This window comes from Numida meleagris, chromosome Z, assembly GCF_002078875.1.
Source record: "Numida meleagris isolate 19003 breed g44 Domestic line chromosome Z, NumMel1.0, whole genome shotgun sequence".
Taxonomy (NCBI): domain Eukaryota; kingdom Metazoa; phylum Chordata; class Aves; order Galliformes; family Numididae; genus Numida; species Numida meleagris.
In genome coordinates, this window is record NC_034438.1 from 63,548,538 (window position 1) to 63,567,817 (window position 19,280).

A 19,280-nucleotide genomic window follows, 5' to 3' on the forward strand; every position below is an offset into this window, starting at 1 on the left:
CAGGAGTGACGCCTCTGTCTCCAGCCTTTCTCCACAGAGTGCACGGACAGGGCTCCCTGTGGGGTGGGCATGGAAGACACCTATGTTCCTGTAGAAGCTTTTTATTTTTTGCTCTATGTTTGTCCTAGTATACTTAGCACATTCTGTAGCTTGCAGTACACACCAGAAGCAAAACACACATCTCCAAAACATGCACCTGAAGTTGTGTGAGTAGGCAAGGGGTTTTTTTCTCCTATTTCTTTGCAGGCTGACACGGACAAGACCTACTGACACAAAGCATGGAGCATGCCTTCTGTGCTTGCAGTTGCATTACCTCTGAACTGCGTGTGCTTAAAGAGCTTTGCTGTCTGTAACCATATCCCTAACCTTGTTAAGCTAACTTCTGCTCTTCACACATAACACAGCAAAAAGCTAAGACATGCAACAGAATATTAAAGAAGCTTGCCACAGATCACTCAGTCTGCCCAAGCTACTTCAAACCATTTCAAAATAAAATAGATACTGTCCTAATAAGAGAGCCAGAGTGTTGTGCATTCTAACATGTTCATGTCACACACAGAACAAACATTTTGTCACTTCAAGTTACCTCCCCACCATGTAAGCTTTTCAAATTTTGCAATATACACTTTTCTAACTCTTAAACTAAGCAGTATTGCAACAAAGGGATACACAAACATTTTCCAGGTTATCTTTCGCTCAGATGGCAAAGTATCTACCTTATCCCTGGCTACAGTACTAGAAATGCAACTTCATGACATCCACCCACTAGTATTTAAGATATTCTCTCTCTCCAGAAATAGACTAGGAAAAAAAAAAAACTCTTATGCAATGCATTCTATTCTATACATACAGGCCACAGAGTTCTCTGCACACACATTCCCCTACAATGGTTATAAACTGCTCTGTATGATATATCCATCATTTATCTCAAGTTCTACTTTAAGCATCTCATCAGTTTCATTAGCTTTATAGCCTGATTTAATATGGAAATAATGAGACTCCATTTATTTGTTCTATCCATCCATCCAAGTGTGAACTCTGTTAAATTACAACCAACCCTGACAAGGTGGAAGAAGGTGTTTGTTTGACCTCACAGTAACAGATTTCCTACAGACTGTGGAAGAACCAATAGCTGGGCAAGGCACAGGCACAAATTACTTACTATCTAGTGAGAAAAAGGATGCAGTATTAGTTCAACAGTTATATGTTCTCTTCAGACTCCTAACCCTACAAGCTACATAGCTAGAGCTTGGAGTCAGCTGTAACACTCAGGGAGTAAGACTGGGAGATGTAAGAATAACTGTAGGGAAGGAATAACCATGGATGAAACCACAGAATCATAGAATTGTTTGGGTTGGAAGGGACATTTAAGATGATCTACTTCCAACCCTCTGCTATAGGCAGGGACACCTCCGTCTAGACCAGGTTGCTCACAGCCCCATCCAGCCTGGCCTTGAATGCTTCCAGAGAGGGGGTATCCACAGCCTCACTGGGCAACCTGTTCCAGTGTCTCACCACCCTTACAGTACAGAATTTCTTCCTCATATCTAGTCTAAATCTCCCCTCTTCCAGTTAAAACCATTTCCCCTTGTCCTGTCACTACATTCCCTGATAAAAAATCCCTCCCCAGCCTTCCTGTAGGCCCCCTTCAGGAACTAGCAGACCACTGTAAGGTCCCCTCAGAGCCTTGTCTTCTCCAGGCTGAAGAGCCCCAGATCTCTCAGCCTGTCCTCGTAGGGGAGATATTCCAGCTCTCTGATCATCTTCATAGCCCTCCTCTGGACCGCTCCAATAGCTTGTTGTCCTTCTTGTGTTGGGCACCCAGAACTGGATGAAGTACTCCAGGTGGGGTGTCATGAAAGCAGAGTACAGGGGCAGAATCATCTCCCTTGACCTGCTGGTCTCAATCCTATCCAGGTCCCTCTGGATGGCATTCCTTCCCTCTAGCATGTCAACTGAGCCACTCAGATTGGTGTTGTCTGGAAACTTGCTGAGAGTGCACGCAATCCCACTGTCCATGTCACCTACAAAGATGTTAAATAACATCGGTCCCAGAAACGATCCTTGAGGAATGCCACTCGTCACCGGTCTCCACTTGGACATTGAGCTGTTGACCACAACTCTCTGAGTGCGACCATCCAGCCAATTCCTTATCCAACAAGTGGTTCATCCATCAAAACCATTTTTCTCCAATTTGGCAACTGCGATGTCATGTGGGACAGTATCAAATGCTTTGCACAAGTCCAGGTAGATGACATCAGTTGCTCATCCTTTATCCACTGATGCTGTAATTCCATCATAAAAGGCCACCAAGTTTGTCAGGTACTATTTGCCCTTGGTGAAGCCATGTTGGTTACCATCAATCACCTCATCTTTATTTTCCACATGGCTTAGTAGGGTCTTCAGGAGGATCTGCTCCACGATCTTGCCAGGCACAGAGATGAGACTGACTGGCCTGCAGTTCCCTGGATCTTCTTTTTTTCCCTTCTTGAAAATGGGACTTATGTTTCCCCTTTTCCAGTCAGTGGGAACTTCACCAGATTGCCATGATCTTTCAAATACGATGGATAGCAGCTTGGCAACTTCATCCACCAGTTCCCTCAGAACCTGTGGATGGAGCTCATTGGGTCCTATGAACTTGTGCACCTTCAGGTTCTGTAGATGGTCTTCAATCTGATCTTCACTTACAGCAGGCGGATGTTCCTTCTCCAAGCAATCTTCCTTCTCCTTCACCATGGAAAGACTCAACTTGCAGAAATGAGGATTCTGACTGCCTTGTACTTCCTTTCATACCACAACCACAGGACAACATATCCATTATATACAACAAAAGATCTTTCTCCTTTCCCTGATAGCTATTGAAAAAGTAATGACTGCCTCACATCAGCCTCTAAGGTTCTTAGATTAATTATAGTTATGTGTTAGAAATTACTCACAAATGCTGCACACAAAGACAAAAAAATGACATTGTGTTAAAATGCTCTACCCTGAAAACAGTGCCTTAGCTTTTTGGTTGTTAAGTGTGACAGCACTTCTTTCTTCTCCTGCTCAAACTTCATGGCCTTACAAGGAAACAGCATGCTTTTTTCAATTAAAAATGTTCCAACTAACTAAACTGTTTTCTTTTCACTTCCCTCACAGAAGTTAGGTGAGAAAGACACTTGATGAAACTTCGAAGGCAACACAGGCAAGTCAAGATAATGCTTCTGTAATTTGCACAAACACAACATGTACAAAAAACAGTGACTTCCCCAATTCCTCCTTAAAAAAAAAAATATATCGTCTTCAATGACTGATACATTCTTATCATTACCATCTTCGTACAACCAGACAAATGAGGACATTACATCTTGTTTAGTTATGCCTGTTTGTTTTGTTTTCCAAAATTGCACATGCCTAATGCTTAAAACCTTTTCTTGGTGTTCTCTAAATATATTACACCACTGATGATCTAATAGATGCCTTCAGGATTGCCCAAGTAATCTATCTGTAAACATTCTACCTTTATTAAACTTGACATAGTGTTTCTCCGGTGGAAACTTAGTCATCATTCCAAGTAGTTTTCAACTTCAAGGCATAGAGCTGTAATTACACTCTCTCACTTTTTGATACTCCAGGGGAAATGCACCTACCTACTGACTGGAAAGGCTGCAGTACAAAAATCTTACTTCCACTGAAAATGTCAGTCCAGGAGGCACAGGTGAATTAGAATTACAGAACGTTCTTTAAGTGCATTTGTATTCATTACTGGAAACAATACTACTGAATGTCTGATGAACTACTAAGCATGTGAAATTACAACTTCTAGTCAGGACAGAAAAAATACATGAAACAATACAGCTTTTTTCACTTTAAACAAAGACTATTGCTATCTTTAGCCACAGAACTTCCTGCTATACTGGGAAAAAATACTGAAAAAGGAGAAGTCTCAGCTCTCTAGGAGTAACAAAGAGCAAATAAGAAAGAAGAAATCAAAACTGCTAACTTCTACCACTGGTTCTGCACTGATACAAAGGAGAATTCAAATTAAAATTTACTAGTTAAAAAGGAAACCCTGAAGACCCCTAGCAAGAATTTTTTTTAATCCTTTGTGGCCAGACAAGTGTACCTGCACCACTATTGAAGACTATTTCACCTGTGGCATCAGATGCAATCATCTGGGAGCAAAGTGGTTAGAGCCATTCCTTTACAGCTTCTTAACCTCAGTGCTATTCCCACATGGGCCCTGAGCCTGTGCTCTGGCTCCCCCCACTGACAACTTTACAAACAATTCCCAAAAGGCCGTAGAGTGCCTATAGGGCTGCAAAAGATTTAAAGTAATTTATTTCAATTTATTTCTGTAAAGTGGCCCAGAAATTCTACCCATATGCTTTAAAGGTGAACGCCAGGAAGATAATTAACTTCCCTAAAGTCTAATACAATTTAGGAAGGGTAAAGCCATTTTTAAGTGAGTACGTTGTATACAAGCTATTATCAGAAGGAAAAAAAAAAAAAAGACACACTGAAATCAATATATTAAATCCTTGCCAGAAATGTCTATGTCATACTGTCTAACCAGTATGGCTCCTACGAAGGAAACAGGTCTCTGATACTTCACATCAGCAACAAAGGAGGGGGAAAAATAGTTACATACTTTTTTTTATACTACTGACAAAAGGTTCTTACAAAAATGCTAGGAAGAAAATTTAGCAGCCATATTTCAGAAGTTTATGGTGATTTAGCATATTAAACATTGGTCAAAAAAAGCTTCCATAAAGTGTATTAACTATGAATAGCAGCATGATGCTAAAACATCGGTATACTTGTTCATTTAGATCTGGCTCATTTCTGATATTAGCAAATCAAAAACAGTAGTAAAACAGAGGGAAGAGTTATTTTAGCTAGGGGCTAGGAATATCTCTCTTATGCAGAAAGCCTGGAGAATAGAAGACCAAGAGGGGATCTTATCTATGCTTATAAATGTCTGATGGGCAGGAGTTAAGTGGATGGGGCCAGGCTTTTTGGTGGTGCCCTGCGACAAGACAAGAGGCAATGAGCACAAACTAGAACATGGGAAGTTCTATCTGACCGTGAGAAAAAGCTTCTTTACTTTGAGGATGACAGAGCACTGGAACAAGCTGCCCAGAGAGGTTGTAGAGTCTCTGGAGGTATTCAGAATCCACCCAGATGCTTTCCTGTGTAACCTACTGCATAGAACTTGCTTTAGCATGGGACTAGATAGACTAGATGATCTCTAGAGATCCCTTCCAAATCCTACAATTCTGTAAACTATTTTCTGTACAGTATGGTTGAAGAGAGTAACACAATAACTGAGTAAATTCCACACTGAAAACTCTCAAGGAATTCACATTCAAAGAAAGAGATCCAGAAACTCAAATTGTAGGCAACAACTATCACATGGAAAGACTCGATACTGTTGTTATTTATTCTATATTGAAGGCCAAGTTCTACGGTCCAATAAAGCCTGCAAAGGGAAGTTAGAAGAAGCAGAGTCCACTTCAAGATAAAGTAAAAACAAGCATGATACATATTACAAAATAAAGCATTTCTAATCATTACAAAATAAACCATAGCTTAAAATATATGAGTGAGCAAACAGTCATCACATTTCCAAACTAATAAAAAGTAACACTTCATATGCAACACATCATTTACAGGAATAACAGTAAAAATAACTAGTAAAATGCAGTAAGAATGTAATTACCTGTGAGGCAAGAAATAGGTGAAACACTCATTGGCAAGTTTAGAATCAAACATTAGCAACAAGTAATCCTCATTCGTGTTCTGAAAAAGGATTTAAATTCTAACTGATTTAAAATGGTATGGAATGATTTCTGCACAGCAATCTCTAAATTGCTCCAAACCAACCATACTGAACTACTTAGATGTTCTGTGCCCAGAGCGGCTTAACTGTCTCAAACCTTTACATACAACATCCATATCTAACATATTTGCTGTGTAAACTCTACTATGGATCACAGATCTTAGGGAAAAACAAACATTGGGAATATTCAACGTCATAATTTTAAAATATAGATTTAGCCTAAGAAAAAGAGATATCTAACCTGGATTTCATGAGTGGTTGAATTACCCATTTCTTCAGTCTCCGACGACCAAAGGAAGTTTTAGTATGATCCAAGACCCAGAGCAGGCTTCCTTTTGTTTTCAAATCAGTCTAAAATAATAAAAAATAAGCATCATTATTTTTAACTTAACAATCAATTTAATAGCTAAAGGATTTTCACTACAATATGTAAACTGTCTATTTAGATTATAAGATATTGCAACTAAAGCATGTATATTGATGTTTCTAATGAATAACACCTTGCACAAAATTTCTCCAGCAGTCATGAGTTACTTGAATGTTTTTTCTTTAGCCAGAAAATGTTCCTAGAAAAAGAATCCAATAAATTCAACATGTTAAATTATGTCTGTACATAAAACAGTAGTACAGACGAAAAACAAACACTATTGTATCTGTACCTGACTGCTCTTGCTCAAGCAGTCTAAAACTTTAGGAAAACTCTTTGTTATTCAAAATACAATAAAGTTCCCAACGCATACTAAAACCCATTAGAGATTATCTTTCACTTATACCTCTTATAATATAATCCTCCTTCAGCCTAATCCCATTCAAAATAATTTAAACATCTGGGTGAGATTTCCAAACCAATTTAACCAACTTCACTGGGAACAGTATGTCAAACAGCTCTGAAAATCTCAGCAATTAAAAACAAAAAAACCCACTCCCACTATTTTTCCTTACCTGATTCTGTAAAATTTCAAGATTTTTCATTGTTGTTCCATTAATTGTCATGTATTCAGTTTCACTTGACAACTGTTTGAAATTGCTGAGGAGAGGAAATTCAGATGCTATATTTGAAATACTGGCACATACATAATGGCTAAATACCATCAAGTTTCTCAGAATTCATCAGTTATATGAAACAACCAAAAAAATTATGTAAGAAATTAAAATCTATTCAAATAAATATGAGATTAACACCAATAACATATTTTATTTTACTGCTTGGGAAAACAGGATTTGAAGACTTATTTCCCCTGTTTCTTATAATGATTCCAACAAAGCTCAGAATACAACTCAGCTTTCCTGTCACCTAATCCTGATGCATTCAGTAGTAAAAGAACTGCGTCTTCTTCAATCTGTGATGAAACTGAAGAGGTAGACACTTTTGTTAGGGTTCTGATCACTACAGGACGAGGGGCAGGGGTAATATTAAGAATTAACACTTTGAGAGCAGAACAGACTTGAACATCATTCATCATCAAAACAGCATATACCAAAACACACATTCTTATTTTTTTTTTTATGACTACTACTAATTTAAGCTGCCTGTTATCACCATTATTTAAGAAAAGGAAAATAGGACATATTTAAACTGTTTCGTTTTGTTTTTAAGGTGACATGACCAAAATGACAGAACTTTTTGACACTCCCTAACACAACAGGAAAAGACCAACCCAAATGTGATGTTTATGCACAGTTAGAGCAAAATATTCAACAGAGCCAACATTAATAAGTGTATTAGATATGTAATCATATAAGGAATGAAAATTTCTCTGTCTCAGATATGTGAATGTGGTAGTCAGGACAGTGAAGTGAAGTGCAAGATCCTCACTAAATGCTTCTGACAAATCAAGTCATGATTGTCTAGGTTAATCAAACCACTGAATGCTATTTGCACAAAATCTAGGACGCTCTTTATTGTCTTAGCCTAAAAGGAATGACGTGTTGGGTAGAATTTAAAACTGCTTTCCTGGATTATCATAAATTTTTTTTAGTGCATGCCATTTTAGCTCTGTGGGGGCTCCCCACAGACTCCCCCTCCAACTTTTAAGCATACATGGCTGCATTATTGCTACATATTAAAAAAAAAAAAAAAAAAAAAACTTTCAGAAGCATGAAATATTCAGAAAGTAATGTTGCATATTCAAGTTGCATGCAGATGTTCAGACCTGCTGTTAAATTTGTTCCTAAATAATGGGTCAAATTAAAAGTATTTTCTGCAGAATTTTTTTTTAAGTTGATTTAACTGACTGCCCTCAAGAAGTTCAGGGAAAGTTTGAAAGCAGAACTCAGAACTGCACCCACAATCAGCATTAGCAAAACAGAGCCTTGGAGGCAAAAGAAGAAATGTCCTCCAAAGTACACAATATTATAAGCAACAAAACAGTACTTCCTTTTATGATATTCAGTCCCAACTGGTGCTTGCAAAATTAAGTAGGAATGATTCTTGCTTGACTCCCAATCCCTGTAATCAGTACTAAATTCTACTCACTCTTCCAAAAGCACCTAAGCACCTCTTCTACATCTAGGACTTACTTATCCTGGAATTTTCCTATTTGCTGCATTTAGATTTGCCACTACACAAGCCTATGACCTCTTAAACCCACTGGATTCAAGGATCAAGAACTATGCCTTTCCCTTTCCCTAAAAGCACAAAGGATGCTTCTGGTTGTTTCTGTCAATTCTTGGTCATCCGTAAGTGAGTTTCAAGACTGGACTTACTGGCTGCAGTGTCTCCATACTTCAACTGGGTGAAGCCCAGTGCTTCAAAGCACTTAACACAGAGCATGTCCTGTCCAAAACAAGCGTTCTGTGATGGCATTTGAAGACAACTAACTGCCCTATGGCAGACTCAATTTACTAGTCCTTCAGAAGAAGATACGCTGAAGATGTTCTCATGGCATAAGTGATGTATGTTTTATTTTATTCAGCTGTTTGCTTTATCTGAGTTACTCCAACCCTGATATTAATCCTGGTAATTGAGAGCTTGGAGTATATGAGTAATAGCCAAGATCAACTGCAGAATATGCTGAACCAACAATTCCAGATGTCATAGGAAGAATGTGTTTTGCTTCCACCCCCTCATCTTCCTTCAGCTTAGTATCAGAACTTGATAAAAATGTGAACAGAGTCTTTGTAGGGAATTAAGGGACCAAGTTACATGAGATGGAGGTTGTAAACAAATACTAAGGCAGTGCTGGTTTTACTGTGAGAGTGTCAGCACTGCCTTTGTGAAAAGTTCTAGTGTGCTGCTACCAGCCAACTTCTGCACCAGCAAAAATGGTCCTTCAAAATCAATTCAACTGGAGCACAACACGCTGGTTTCTTCTGCAAGTGACTTTCAAAGGAGTGACTTTCAAGAGCCTAGAGTACTTAAACAGCACAAACCATTCACGATAGAAATAGCTAGTTATTCTACTACCGGTGAGCAAGCAAAGGTAGGACCATGACACCTGGGATGAGAAAAATGAAAAGAGGAAATGAAAACTATGTTTCTACTAGGATTTATGAGACATTTAGGGAATGGTTACTAGGAAGAGCTTGCTATTCATAAAACAGCTTTTCAGAGTAGAACTGCACTTGATGATGTCTATTAAAGGGTTAGTATGATTACTTTAGAACAGTAAACTGCATCCTCAGACTTTGATTCTTGCGTGTTACCTGTGAAATTTGATTGTTTTGGTCTTTATAAATTCCAAGAAGCTTATAGGAAAAGCGTACTTTTAAAGCTTTTCTCATTATTCTCTCTGCAGGAGACATGACATAAGATTTCACAATAAGTAACACAGCCCAAGTGAATGCACGTTATTCTGATCAGTGGTTTTCAAATACTTTAATTTTGAATATCTCTAAAAACTTCCCAGTGAAACTGCAAGGCACTGCTTTGAAAGTCTACTAAACATCAGATTTTATTTGCTCAATTACCTTTTACAGACCTCGGGAGTCTATATCTTCAAGACTTCTAAGAGTGAATGAACCTATGCATTTAAACAAGAGTTGCAGGAATACCTGATCAGCTTCAAGGAGTAAAAAACAGTCTCTTCATTTCTCAGAAACTTTAGGTAAGAAAGACATTTACCACAGTCTAAGTAGTGAAGGACATCGAGCCCAGATTACATTCTCTATTTAATTAACCAGAGTTTTAAATTTGTTAGTGAGTATTGCCACAGGGCTAGAATGTCTGATATGGATCTCTGATGTGACAAGAGTCCAGAAATTCCTAACTAAAAACAGTAACAAAAATAAGCACAAAACCAAACTTGGAAATACAAAACATAGTACAAGCATCCAATTAAGACAGCCTAGGAAGATTAGGAGAGAAAAATAACCTCCATCATTTTTATTCTGAACTAGTTTTCTCCTTTTTCTCCACTGAACTCACCCCATGGGGTGGGTCTGCAGCCTTGCTCTCCCACATGACTGCTGCCTCAGACCACTTTCCTTGCATGCAGCCTCAGCTTCCTACGAGTTTCCAACTTCCATAGTTTAAGGAGTCCCCTCTGCCAACCTTCTGTGCTGTCCAGAGATAAGGCACATCCTTTGCTAAGCATCTCTGCTTAGTATCTAAAAACCATACTTTTCCAGTCTCTCATCTGAGTCTCTCAGTCTCATCCAGTCTCTCTGCTGAGCTGACCTTGAAACCTCCCAAAATCATTTCAGTACTCTCCTTCTCAAAGTCTCATACATAGTGCACGGGGGGAAATAAACCTATGCCATATCTTGTATACACAATGTTTTTCAAATCATCAACATATAAAAGATATGGAAGCTATATACACGCAATGCCCTCAATTTCAATGACATTTCTCCTGAAAATTCAAGGAGACCACCATTTTAAGCTGAGAGAACTAACATCTTGACTTCTCTCAATTTCATCTCACAAACTCTTTTCCATTCCTATTATAAATTCAAATAAATCATTTATCCTCTTGTTTAAGTCCTCCTCTCTTTCCTTACCTCCCTCATAGCCACTTTAACTGTCCCATCTCCTCTTTCATTTCTGCCTTCTACCTTCACTGCTCATAGTTCTCCAAACACACAACTAGTCCTCTACTTGAGAAAGACAGCTGGATCTTCCTTTTCCTGAATTTCTTAAGTTTATCTATCACTGGTCAAACTGTAAGGACTACAGTCTCTCTTTTTTTTTCCCAACATGCTGGAAAGCATATGCATAATATAAAAATAAACTGACACATTTCCCAGCAACTGCTATGCAAATGATGATTTTTTTGAGTAAAACTGGGTACTCAACTGTCCTTGAATATCTCTTCTAGATATGTTCCAACTTCTTGTCAAAACCAGTAAAGGTGTCTCAGTGTGTGAAGTATTCGAACACATGACCAAAAAGCTTCTCTCGTTCATTGTTAAATCTATTTTTACTTGCTGCTGGAGATCCAGTCCAGCCTAGCCATATCCTAGGGTCTTTCAGTGGCAGAAACATTTTTTCTCTTAATACTTTGCTTTGTTGAGGAACTTAAAACTGTATTTTACATTTTCATCTGAATAACAAAACAAAATGAATTTCCCCTCAGTAATCATGACTCTTATTGTTAATTTCAGCCAGAATTCTCTTCATCTGGGAGAAGGGTGTTTCTTGGAAAAAGGTACAAAGGTATAAGGATTTTTTTTGTCATTCATCCTATCAAATAGGTCTTCTTCATCAGATCTGTGCCACATCAATAAACTGGAAACCGTCTCACAGCTCTGACTTCTTGCTTACTGACTCATCAGTATATGCTCACTGACCTGAATTCTCCTAGGAATTTTAAGTTGCTTGACAGTACAATGAAAGTATTTCTTTTCTGCTTCCTGCAGAATCACAGAAAATCCACGAACCTAACATCCTTTGCTTTAAAGGTTCTCTCTTTCCAGTATTTAAGTAGTGTTTCTAAAGTGAAGTATATAAAGTTGAGTCTGGCTCAGTATATTCACATTCAATATATGTGAATACTTGTGGCTCTTTTCAGTATATGTGACATATTAAAAACAGCAATTAGAAGTCAGTATTGGCTAGTTAAAGAAGAAAGAGCTTTAGAAATAAACACAGTAGAATCCAAGTTCCTGAGCTCAGGAACAATGTTATCCTAAAGAACGTATTTTATTTCTTCATAGTGTATCACCAAGATACCAAACAGTTCATTGCCTTTCCACTCAGATCTTCAAAAATTCAGATAAAATTTGTCAGAGCAACACGCAGAAGGCAAATGTCAACTGTAAGATTTAGTGGTTTTCCTTCTCAGTCTATAATTATATTTGATTTTGAGATGAAGTGAGTATCAGTGACTGTCTGCTGCTACATAAAACCTCATTCCTCTTTTGCTACTGAATTACTTCTGTGTGAAATGTGAACTTGTATTCCTCTCTGTTCACTTTATGATTGAACATAAGGCATTGTGACAATAATGATTCAGAAGCGTGACCATAGGAAGGCATTGCCTGGGATTTCACTTGCTACTTCAGATTTTTCTTACAAGATTTCTCCAGTTCCTGCCTCACCATCCAAGCATTTTCCCAAACAACCAGTAAAAGGATGAGTGGAAATACCACAGTGCTAGAATGCCACAGATTATAGCACTCCTTGGTGGACAAAGCAAGGAGAAGCCTTTGGAGATACCACAGGAATTGCTTTCTTATTAGGCCTATGAGTCCAGCATGCTTGTTAATATTTTAACGGTGCTTATCAAGGGGAAGGGCAACTTGAGGAATAAAATCCATTCCAAAATCCAGAATACCAAATTATAAATAATTTCCAAATATTTTAGAAGATGTGAAAAATGTTTAAAGATGACACAAGCAATCATTTTCTGAAAGCACCTGATTTATTTAACATACGCATAATGTAGGGATCCCTTCAATATGAGGCTTGAAATTCTTCGAACATCATGCAATATATGAATGATCTATAACTGACATGAAATATTTTGAAGTTTCTGGCTTGCATACAGCTTTTCTATGTCAACTACTACCTGTTTGCAGGACAGAGACAACCAGGACAGTATTTTGCACAGGATGCATAACAGAGAAAGCTGTTTCATAAAACATTTAATAAACCTTAATGATATTTTCAAACATAAGCCAGGTGGAATAGCAGCCTTTTATACTTGTGCAAAAAAAGGATAAAAAGATGCTTGAGTGGCAATATCTATTTTCTTTTGATCCCAGCTGCATAATACTTTTTAAACTTTTGAGTGCTCACTTGAGAATATCTAATAAACAGATGAGCTGTGACTACCCAGGGGAAGAAGAGTTTATTTTCATGGCTGCGTTATCTTTTCAGTAACCTTGGTCTGGAAAGCCTATCGAGTTTTTTTGCAAGTTTTGCTCCCTGTTCCTAGGTACCACTGAGCCAACTCAAGGGCAGGCCAGGGATGTGGTGGTTGGGGGAATTTTGCTGACTTTGACTTCTTCAAAGACGTACTTGGAGGTATCCCATGGGCTAGGGTGTTAGAAGATAAGGAGGCCCCATGAGAGCTGGTTGGCACTTAACACCACTTCTTCGAAGCACTGGTGCCTCCCTAAGAGTAAGAAATCAGGGAAAGGTGGCAAGAGGCCTGTGTGGATGAGCAAGGAACTCATGTATAAACTATAAGGAAAGAAGAAGGTCCATGAAATGTGGAAAAAGGGCCTGTCCACCTAGGAAGAATATAGGAAAGTTGTCAGGGCCTGTAGGAATGTAATGAGGAAGGCTAAGGCATTCATGGAATTAAACCTTGCAAAGGAGATAAAGGATAGCATGAAAGGTTTTTTTTCAGTATGTCAACAGTAAAAGAAAGACTAGGGATAATATGGGTCCCTTACTAAATAAGGAGGGTGCCTTGGTAACAGGGGACACTGAGAAGGCAGAGAACCTGAATGCCTTCTTTGCTTCAGACTTTAATGCTAAGACAAGCCCTCAGGAATCCCAGACTCTGGAAGTAAGAGAGAGAGTCCGGGTAAGGGAAGAATTTCCGTTGGTCAAGGACGATCCGGTCAGAGAGCATCTAGCCAAAGTCAATGCACACAGATTCATGGGCCCAATGGGATGCACCCATGTGTGCTGAGAGAATTGGCAGAGGTGATTGCAGTACCATTCTCCATCATCTTTGAAAGGTCTTGGCAAATGGGAGAGGTACCTGAAGAATAGAGAATTGCCAGTGTCACTCCAGTCTTCATAAAAGGAAAGAAAGAGGATCTGAGAAACTACAGACCAGTCAGCCTCACCTCTGTCCCCAGAAAGCTGATGGAACAGCTTGTTCTGGATGTCACCTCCAAGCAAGTGGAAGAGAAGAAGGTTATCAGGAGGAGTTAATATGGATTCAAGAAGGGGAAATCATGCTTGACCAATGCGATAGCCTTCTATGATGTCATCACTGGATGGGTAGATGGGGTAGAGCAGTGGACGTTGTGTATCTTGACTTTAGCAAGATGTTTGACACCGTCTCCCACAGGATCTTTGTTATGAAACTTAGAAAATGTGGGATAGATGAGTGGACGGTGAGGTGGATTGAGAACTGGGTGACTGGCAGAGCTCAGAGGGATGTCATCAGTGGTGCAGAGTCTGGTTGGAGTCCTGAATCTAGCAGTGTTCCCCAGGAGTCGGTGCTGAGTCCAGTCTTGTTCAACATCTTCATCAATGGAAGACATTAAGGAATAGAGTCCACCCCCAGCAAGTCTGCTGATGATACAAAGCTGGGAGGAATGGCTGACACACCAGAAGGCTGTGCTGCCATTCAGCGAGACCTGGACAGACTGGACGGCTGGGCAGGGAGGAACCTGATGAGATTTAACAAGAACAAATGTAGAGTCTTGCACCTAGAGGAATTTCTGCATGCATCAGTACACGTTAGGGGATGACCTGCTGGACAGAAGCTCTGCAGAAGGAACTGGGGTTCCTGGTGTACAACAGACTGGCCATGAGCGAAGAGTGTACCCTTGTGGCCAAGAAGACCAATGGTATCCTGGAGTGCATTAAAAAGAGCATGGCCAGCAGGCTGAGAGAGGTGATCCTTCCCATCTCCTCTGCCCTGGTGAGGCCACATTCAGAATACTGTGTGCAGTTATGGGCTCCCCAGTTCAAAAAAGACAGGATCTCCTAGGAGAAGTCCAGCAGAGGGCCATAAAGATGCTCCAGGCCATCTTCCATATGAGGAAAGGCTGCATAACAAGGGTCTCTTCAGCCTGGGGAGAAGAAGACTAAAATGGGATTTGATAAATGTTTATAAATATCTAAAGGGAAGTGGGAGGCAAATGGATGAGGCCAGGCACTTCTGGGTGATGTGCAGCAATAGGACAAGGAGTAGCCTAAAACTTGAACACGGGAAGTTCCGTACTAACATGCGAATTTCTTCACAGTAAGAGTGGTATAGCACAGGAACAGGTTGCGGAGTCTCCTTCTATGGAGATATTAAAGACCCTTCCAGATATCTACCTGTCCCATCTATTATAGGGTACCTGCTTTAGCACTGGGTTTGGACTCAATGATATCTAGCGGTCCCTTCCAACCCCTGCAATTCTGTGATCCTGTGATTTTTCACAGAGCCAGGATGTGCTGAATGTTTGTTTTCTTTTTAATTGTTAACTAGATTCAGTAATTTAAATAGATCTGCTGAGTGCTGTCTAAACACTGCAACATATCAGCATTTATATCTGCTTCCAGAGCTACAAAAAGAGAGTATGATTTACACACCTCTATGGAAAAATAAAACAACATCTTGCAAAGCTAAATTACATCGTAAAAAAAGGTCTTTAAAACCTGCCAAAAATGCACCATACTTGTTCACAGAGTAAAACTGAAGCTGAGATATGATAGCCGGAATTTACTGACAAAATTTACAGTTTCTTTCCTAGCATCTCCAAGTTTTGCTCCTTGTTCATTTTTAATAACACTTGTCTGCAGTAACTGTTCATTTACGTTACTGACAGTAATGCCTGTAAGAACATACTTCAGGAATATTTTCATGAAACACCACTTGGAAAAAAAAAATCACTTGATTCTTCCAGTTCTGATTAGAAACTTAAATTTTTTAAAGCTTATGTTAATCATTCTGGGTGAGCTCATTTCATTTAAGACAACTTGTCTGATAAAAGTTACAAGATATCCCTGGTACAAGTGTTGTTGCTTTGAAGTGGAAATGCAACTTACCTTGGATTGTAAAGCATCTTTTCCAAATTAAATTCTTTGAGGTATGCAATTACTGCTGCCAGAGCACAAATAACAGACTTATCCAAGCTTAGAATTACAGATAGTTTTTGAGAACCTAAAAAAAAGAGTAATTTCCTTGTTAAATCACTGTTTACTGCCTATGCATTTTGAAAAAGTGTAATTAAATTTTCAATTTAATTGAATAGAAATCTTTATTATGGATACAGTGTAGTGATATCTATAAATCAACATAAGTCACGGTTCCAAAAGAACGTAGACCTTGACAATAACGCAAACAAATTATGAAATATTAAACACTGAATTCCACAGGTTTTTCCTCATAAAAATGATTAACAGTTGGCGTAAGAAATTTCTAAATAAACAAACTAAGAACTGGATTCTGAAATCTCCATTACTGCAGGCAACATCTTCACAAATTAAAAAGAATAAAAAGGCCTGATGATTTACCTGCCTCTACAAGTCTACAGAATAAGGTTCCATCTTGGTGAAACAGACATTTCTATTAGATGGTGCTTCTGCTTCTAGAGGGTACTTTACTACAGTGTATGTCCCAGATGTGACGATAGGAAAATTCACTCCATCATATCTCATTATGAAAGGGTGCTTTTGAAACCTTATATAATAGAGATTTGTCAGAGAAATTTTTCCGTTCTTAAAAATGTCAACAAATACAATGAAGAACTTGAAGAAACACTTCAGATATTGTATCATTTCCATCATTTGCTAAATACGTGGAATTTGTATTTGTCTTAACATATATGTTCATGACATTAAAGAAAGGGTGCTAGCCCTGCATTCATTTCTTCGGAAGCAGTGTTCATTATCAAGGATTCTCCAAACTCAAAGATGGTCCCAGTGCACAGAAAATGAAGCAAAAGCAGCAGGAGGCCTGCATGGGATGAACAAGATGCTATCAGGAAGAATACAGGGACACTGCTCAAGCTTGCTGGGCTTAAGAAAGTCAGGACACCTAAAACTGAAACTGACAATATACATGAAGAGCAACAAAAGCTTCTACGAGTACATCAGCAACAGAAATAAGACAAGGGAAAACATAGCCCTGCTGCCAAATGGGCAGTGGATCTGGTGACAAAGGACATGGAAGAGGCTGAGGAACTCAGCATCTTCACTGCAAGTAAGCTTTGCCTTGCAGATTTCTAGGCCCCTGAAACCAATGGCAAAGCAATCTAGAGCAATCAAGATTTACCCTTAATGCATGAGGATAAAGTTAGGGAACATTTAAATACATTGGAAGTAGCCAAGTCCATGAGGCCGTCACGTATCCTCATGTATACTACTTCTCCATGTACAAGCAAACAGGAATACACACATCAAAGAAATTCTGACATACCTGTAATATCAGGCACTTCTTTTGCATAAAAATCAGTAACCAGTTGGAAAGCGTGACTGTATTCAAAATGGTGGTTTTCCATCCTTTCTATCCTAATTCTGTCATCTCGTAACCTGCAAGGAAAAAATAACTGAATGACTTTCAGCATTTATGCTCCCTTCAAAAAGCAAGCCTCGGTAGGTTACAAATGGTGGACTTTCTTTCCTCTTCCCATCGGTAAGAAGAGAATGGGTGAAGAACGGAGAGATTAGCTTGAGAGATGGATTGGGAACTTCTTAAAGAGATTTTAATGTTTTAACCTTTATTTTTTCCACTGCAAAAGAACAAACGTATAAAAGAACAAACAACAAAAATGACAAAAAAAAAACAGAAAATGAAAACTCGCCCAAAATAGACTTAAAGAGGTCATCACGTCTACCTGCAAGGCAAATAATTTTCATAAACTGTAACAACTATTTGCCTCATCCGTTCTTGAAGTCTTATGATGATTAAGCAATTAAGTTACTCAAGCATGTTATATATCACCTAATTTAATTATGTTTTATTTGTGGAGGCTTTCTTCTCTGATGTGCAACTTACTGTAACACTAAGCAACTGCACCTCTTCTTATATGCAGCAGAAAAAGTAGCTTTCATTCATTTTCTAACTATCTGAAGACTCTTATACCTTTTTGCAGAGGTCATATGCTAGGCCTCTCAGCATTACCATGGCTATTCTTTTGCTCTGCTGCGTTTGATCAGTATATTTGAAGTTTTCACAAGATGGATATCATAGGATCACAGAATGGCCTGGGTTGAAAAGGACCTCAAAGATCATCGAGTTTCAACCCCCCTGCTAAGTGCAGGGTCGCCAACCACTACACCAGGCTGCCCAGAGCCACATCCAGCCTGGCCTTGAATGCCTCCAGGGACGGGGCATCCACAACCTCCTTGGGCAACCTGTTCCAGAGCGTCACCACCCTCTGAGTGAAAAAAATCCTCCTAATATCTAACCTAAATCTCCCCCGTCTCAGTTTAAAACCATTTCCTCTTGTCCTATTGCTATCCACCCTTGTGAACAATTGTTCCCCCTCCTGTTTATACACTCCCTTCAAGTACTGGAAGGTCACAGTGAGGTCTCCCCAAAGCCTTCTCTTCTCCAAGCTAAACAAGCCCAGTTCCCTCAACCTTTCCTCACAGGAGAGGTGCTCCAGCCCTCTGATCATCTTGGTGGCCCTCCTCTGAACTCATTCCAAGAGCTCTGCATCTTTCTTTTACTGAGGGCCCCAGGCCTGGATGCAGTACTCCAGATGGAGCCTCACAAGAGCTGAGTAGAGGGGGACAATCTCCTCCCTCTCCCTGCTGGCCACTCCTCTTTTAATGCAGCTCAGAACATAGCTGGCTTTCCGGGCTGCCAGCACACACTGCTGGCTCATGTCCAGCTTCTCGTCCACCAGGACCCCCAAGTCCTTCTACGCAGGGCTACTCTCAAGGAGATCTTCCCCCAGTTTGTATAAATACCTGGGATTGCCCTGGCCCAAGTGCAACACCTTGCAGCTGGCCTTGTTGAACCTCATTAGGTTCCCATGGGCCCACTTGTCCAGCCTGTCCAGGTCCCTCTGGATGTCTTCCCTTAATATAATTCTTAGCGTACTCCTTACTCCAAAACAGAGAAAAAGGATAAACAAAAAGCAGTTGAGCTTAAATTCAACTTTATTTTTTCCAACATGACATTTATAACTTCCAGACAACTTGAAATCTGTTAGACACATTTTTGCAAAACTGCTCCTTTGCATTCTGACCACTGTATCATATTTGCAAGGCCATCATTATTGCATACATTCTCCAGCTTGCACTACAAAAATTACTATGTTTCTGCCATACTACTCATCTAGGTTGTCAAGGATGTTAGAAATGATAATCTAGACCTTCCAACATGTCTGCAGTTCCTCTCAGCTTAACAGCATCAGCAAACGTAGCAAATTTAGCGTTCCACCACTG

The 19,280-nt window shown here is 39.4% G+C and overlaps 1 protein-coding gene across 3 annotated transcripts in view; it reads right to left on the reverse strand.

Moving 5' to 3' along the window:
- MSH3 (mutS homolog 3) overlaps positions 1-19,280 on the reverse strand; it is a 116,292-nt gene that overhangs the window by 60,462 nt on the left and 36,550 nt on the right. For all 3 annotated transcript variants that reach the window (XM_021380285.1, XM_021380284.1, XM_021380283.1), the window contains exons 9-12: positions 17,302-17,414; positions 15,930-16,044; positions 6,767-6,851; positions 6,066-6,175 (exon numbers count right to left, since the gene is read on the reverse strand). In XM_021380285.1, the coding sequence (XP_021235960.1) occupies positions 6,066-6,175; positions 6,767-6,851; positions 15,930-16,044; positions 17,302-17,414 (423 nt within the window). The remainder of the gene's footprint in view (positions 1-6,065; positions 6,176-6,766; positions 6,852-15,929; positions 16,045-17,301; positions 17,415-19,280) is intronic.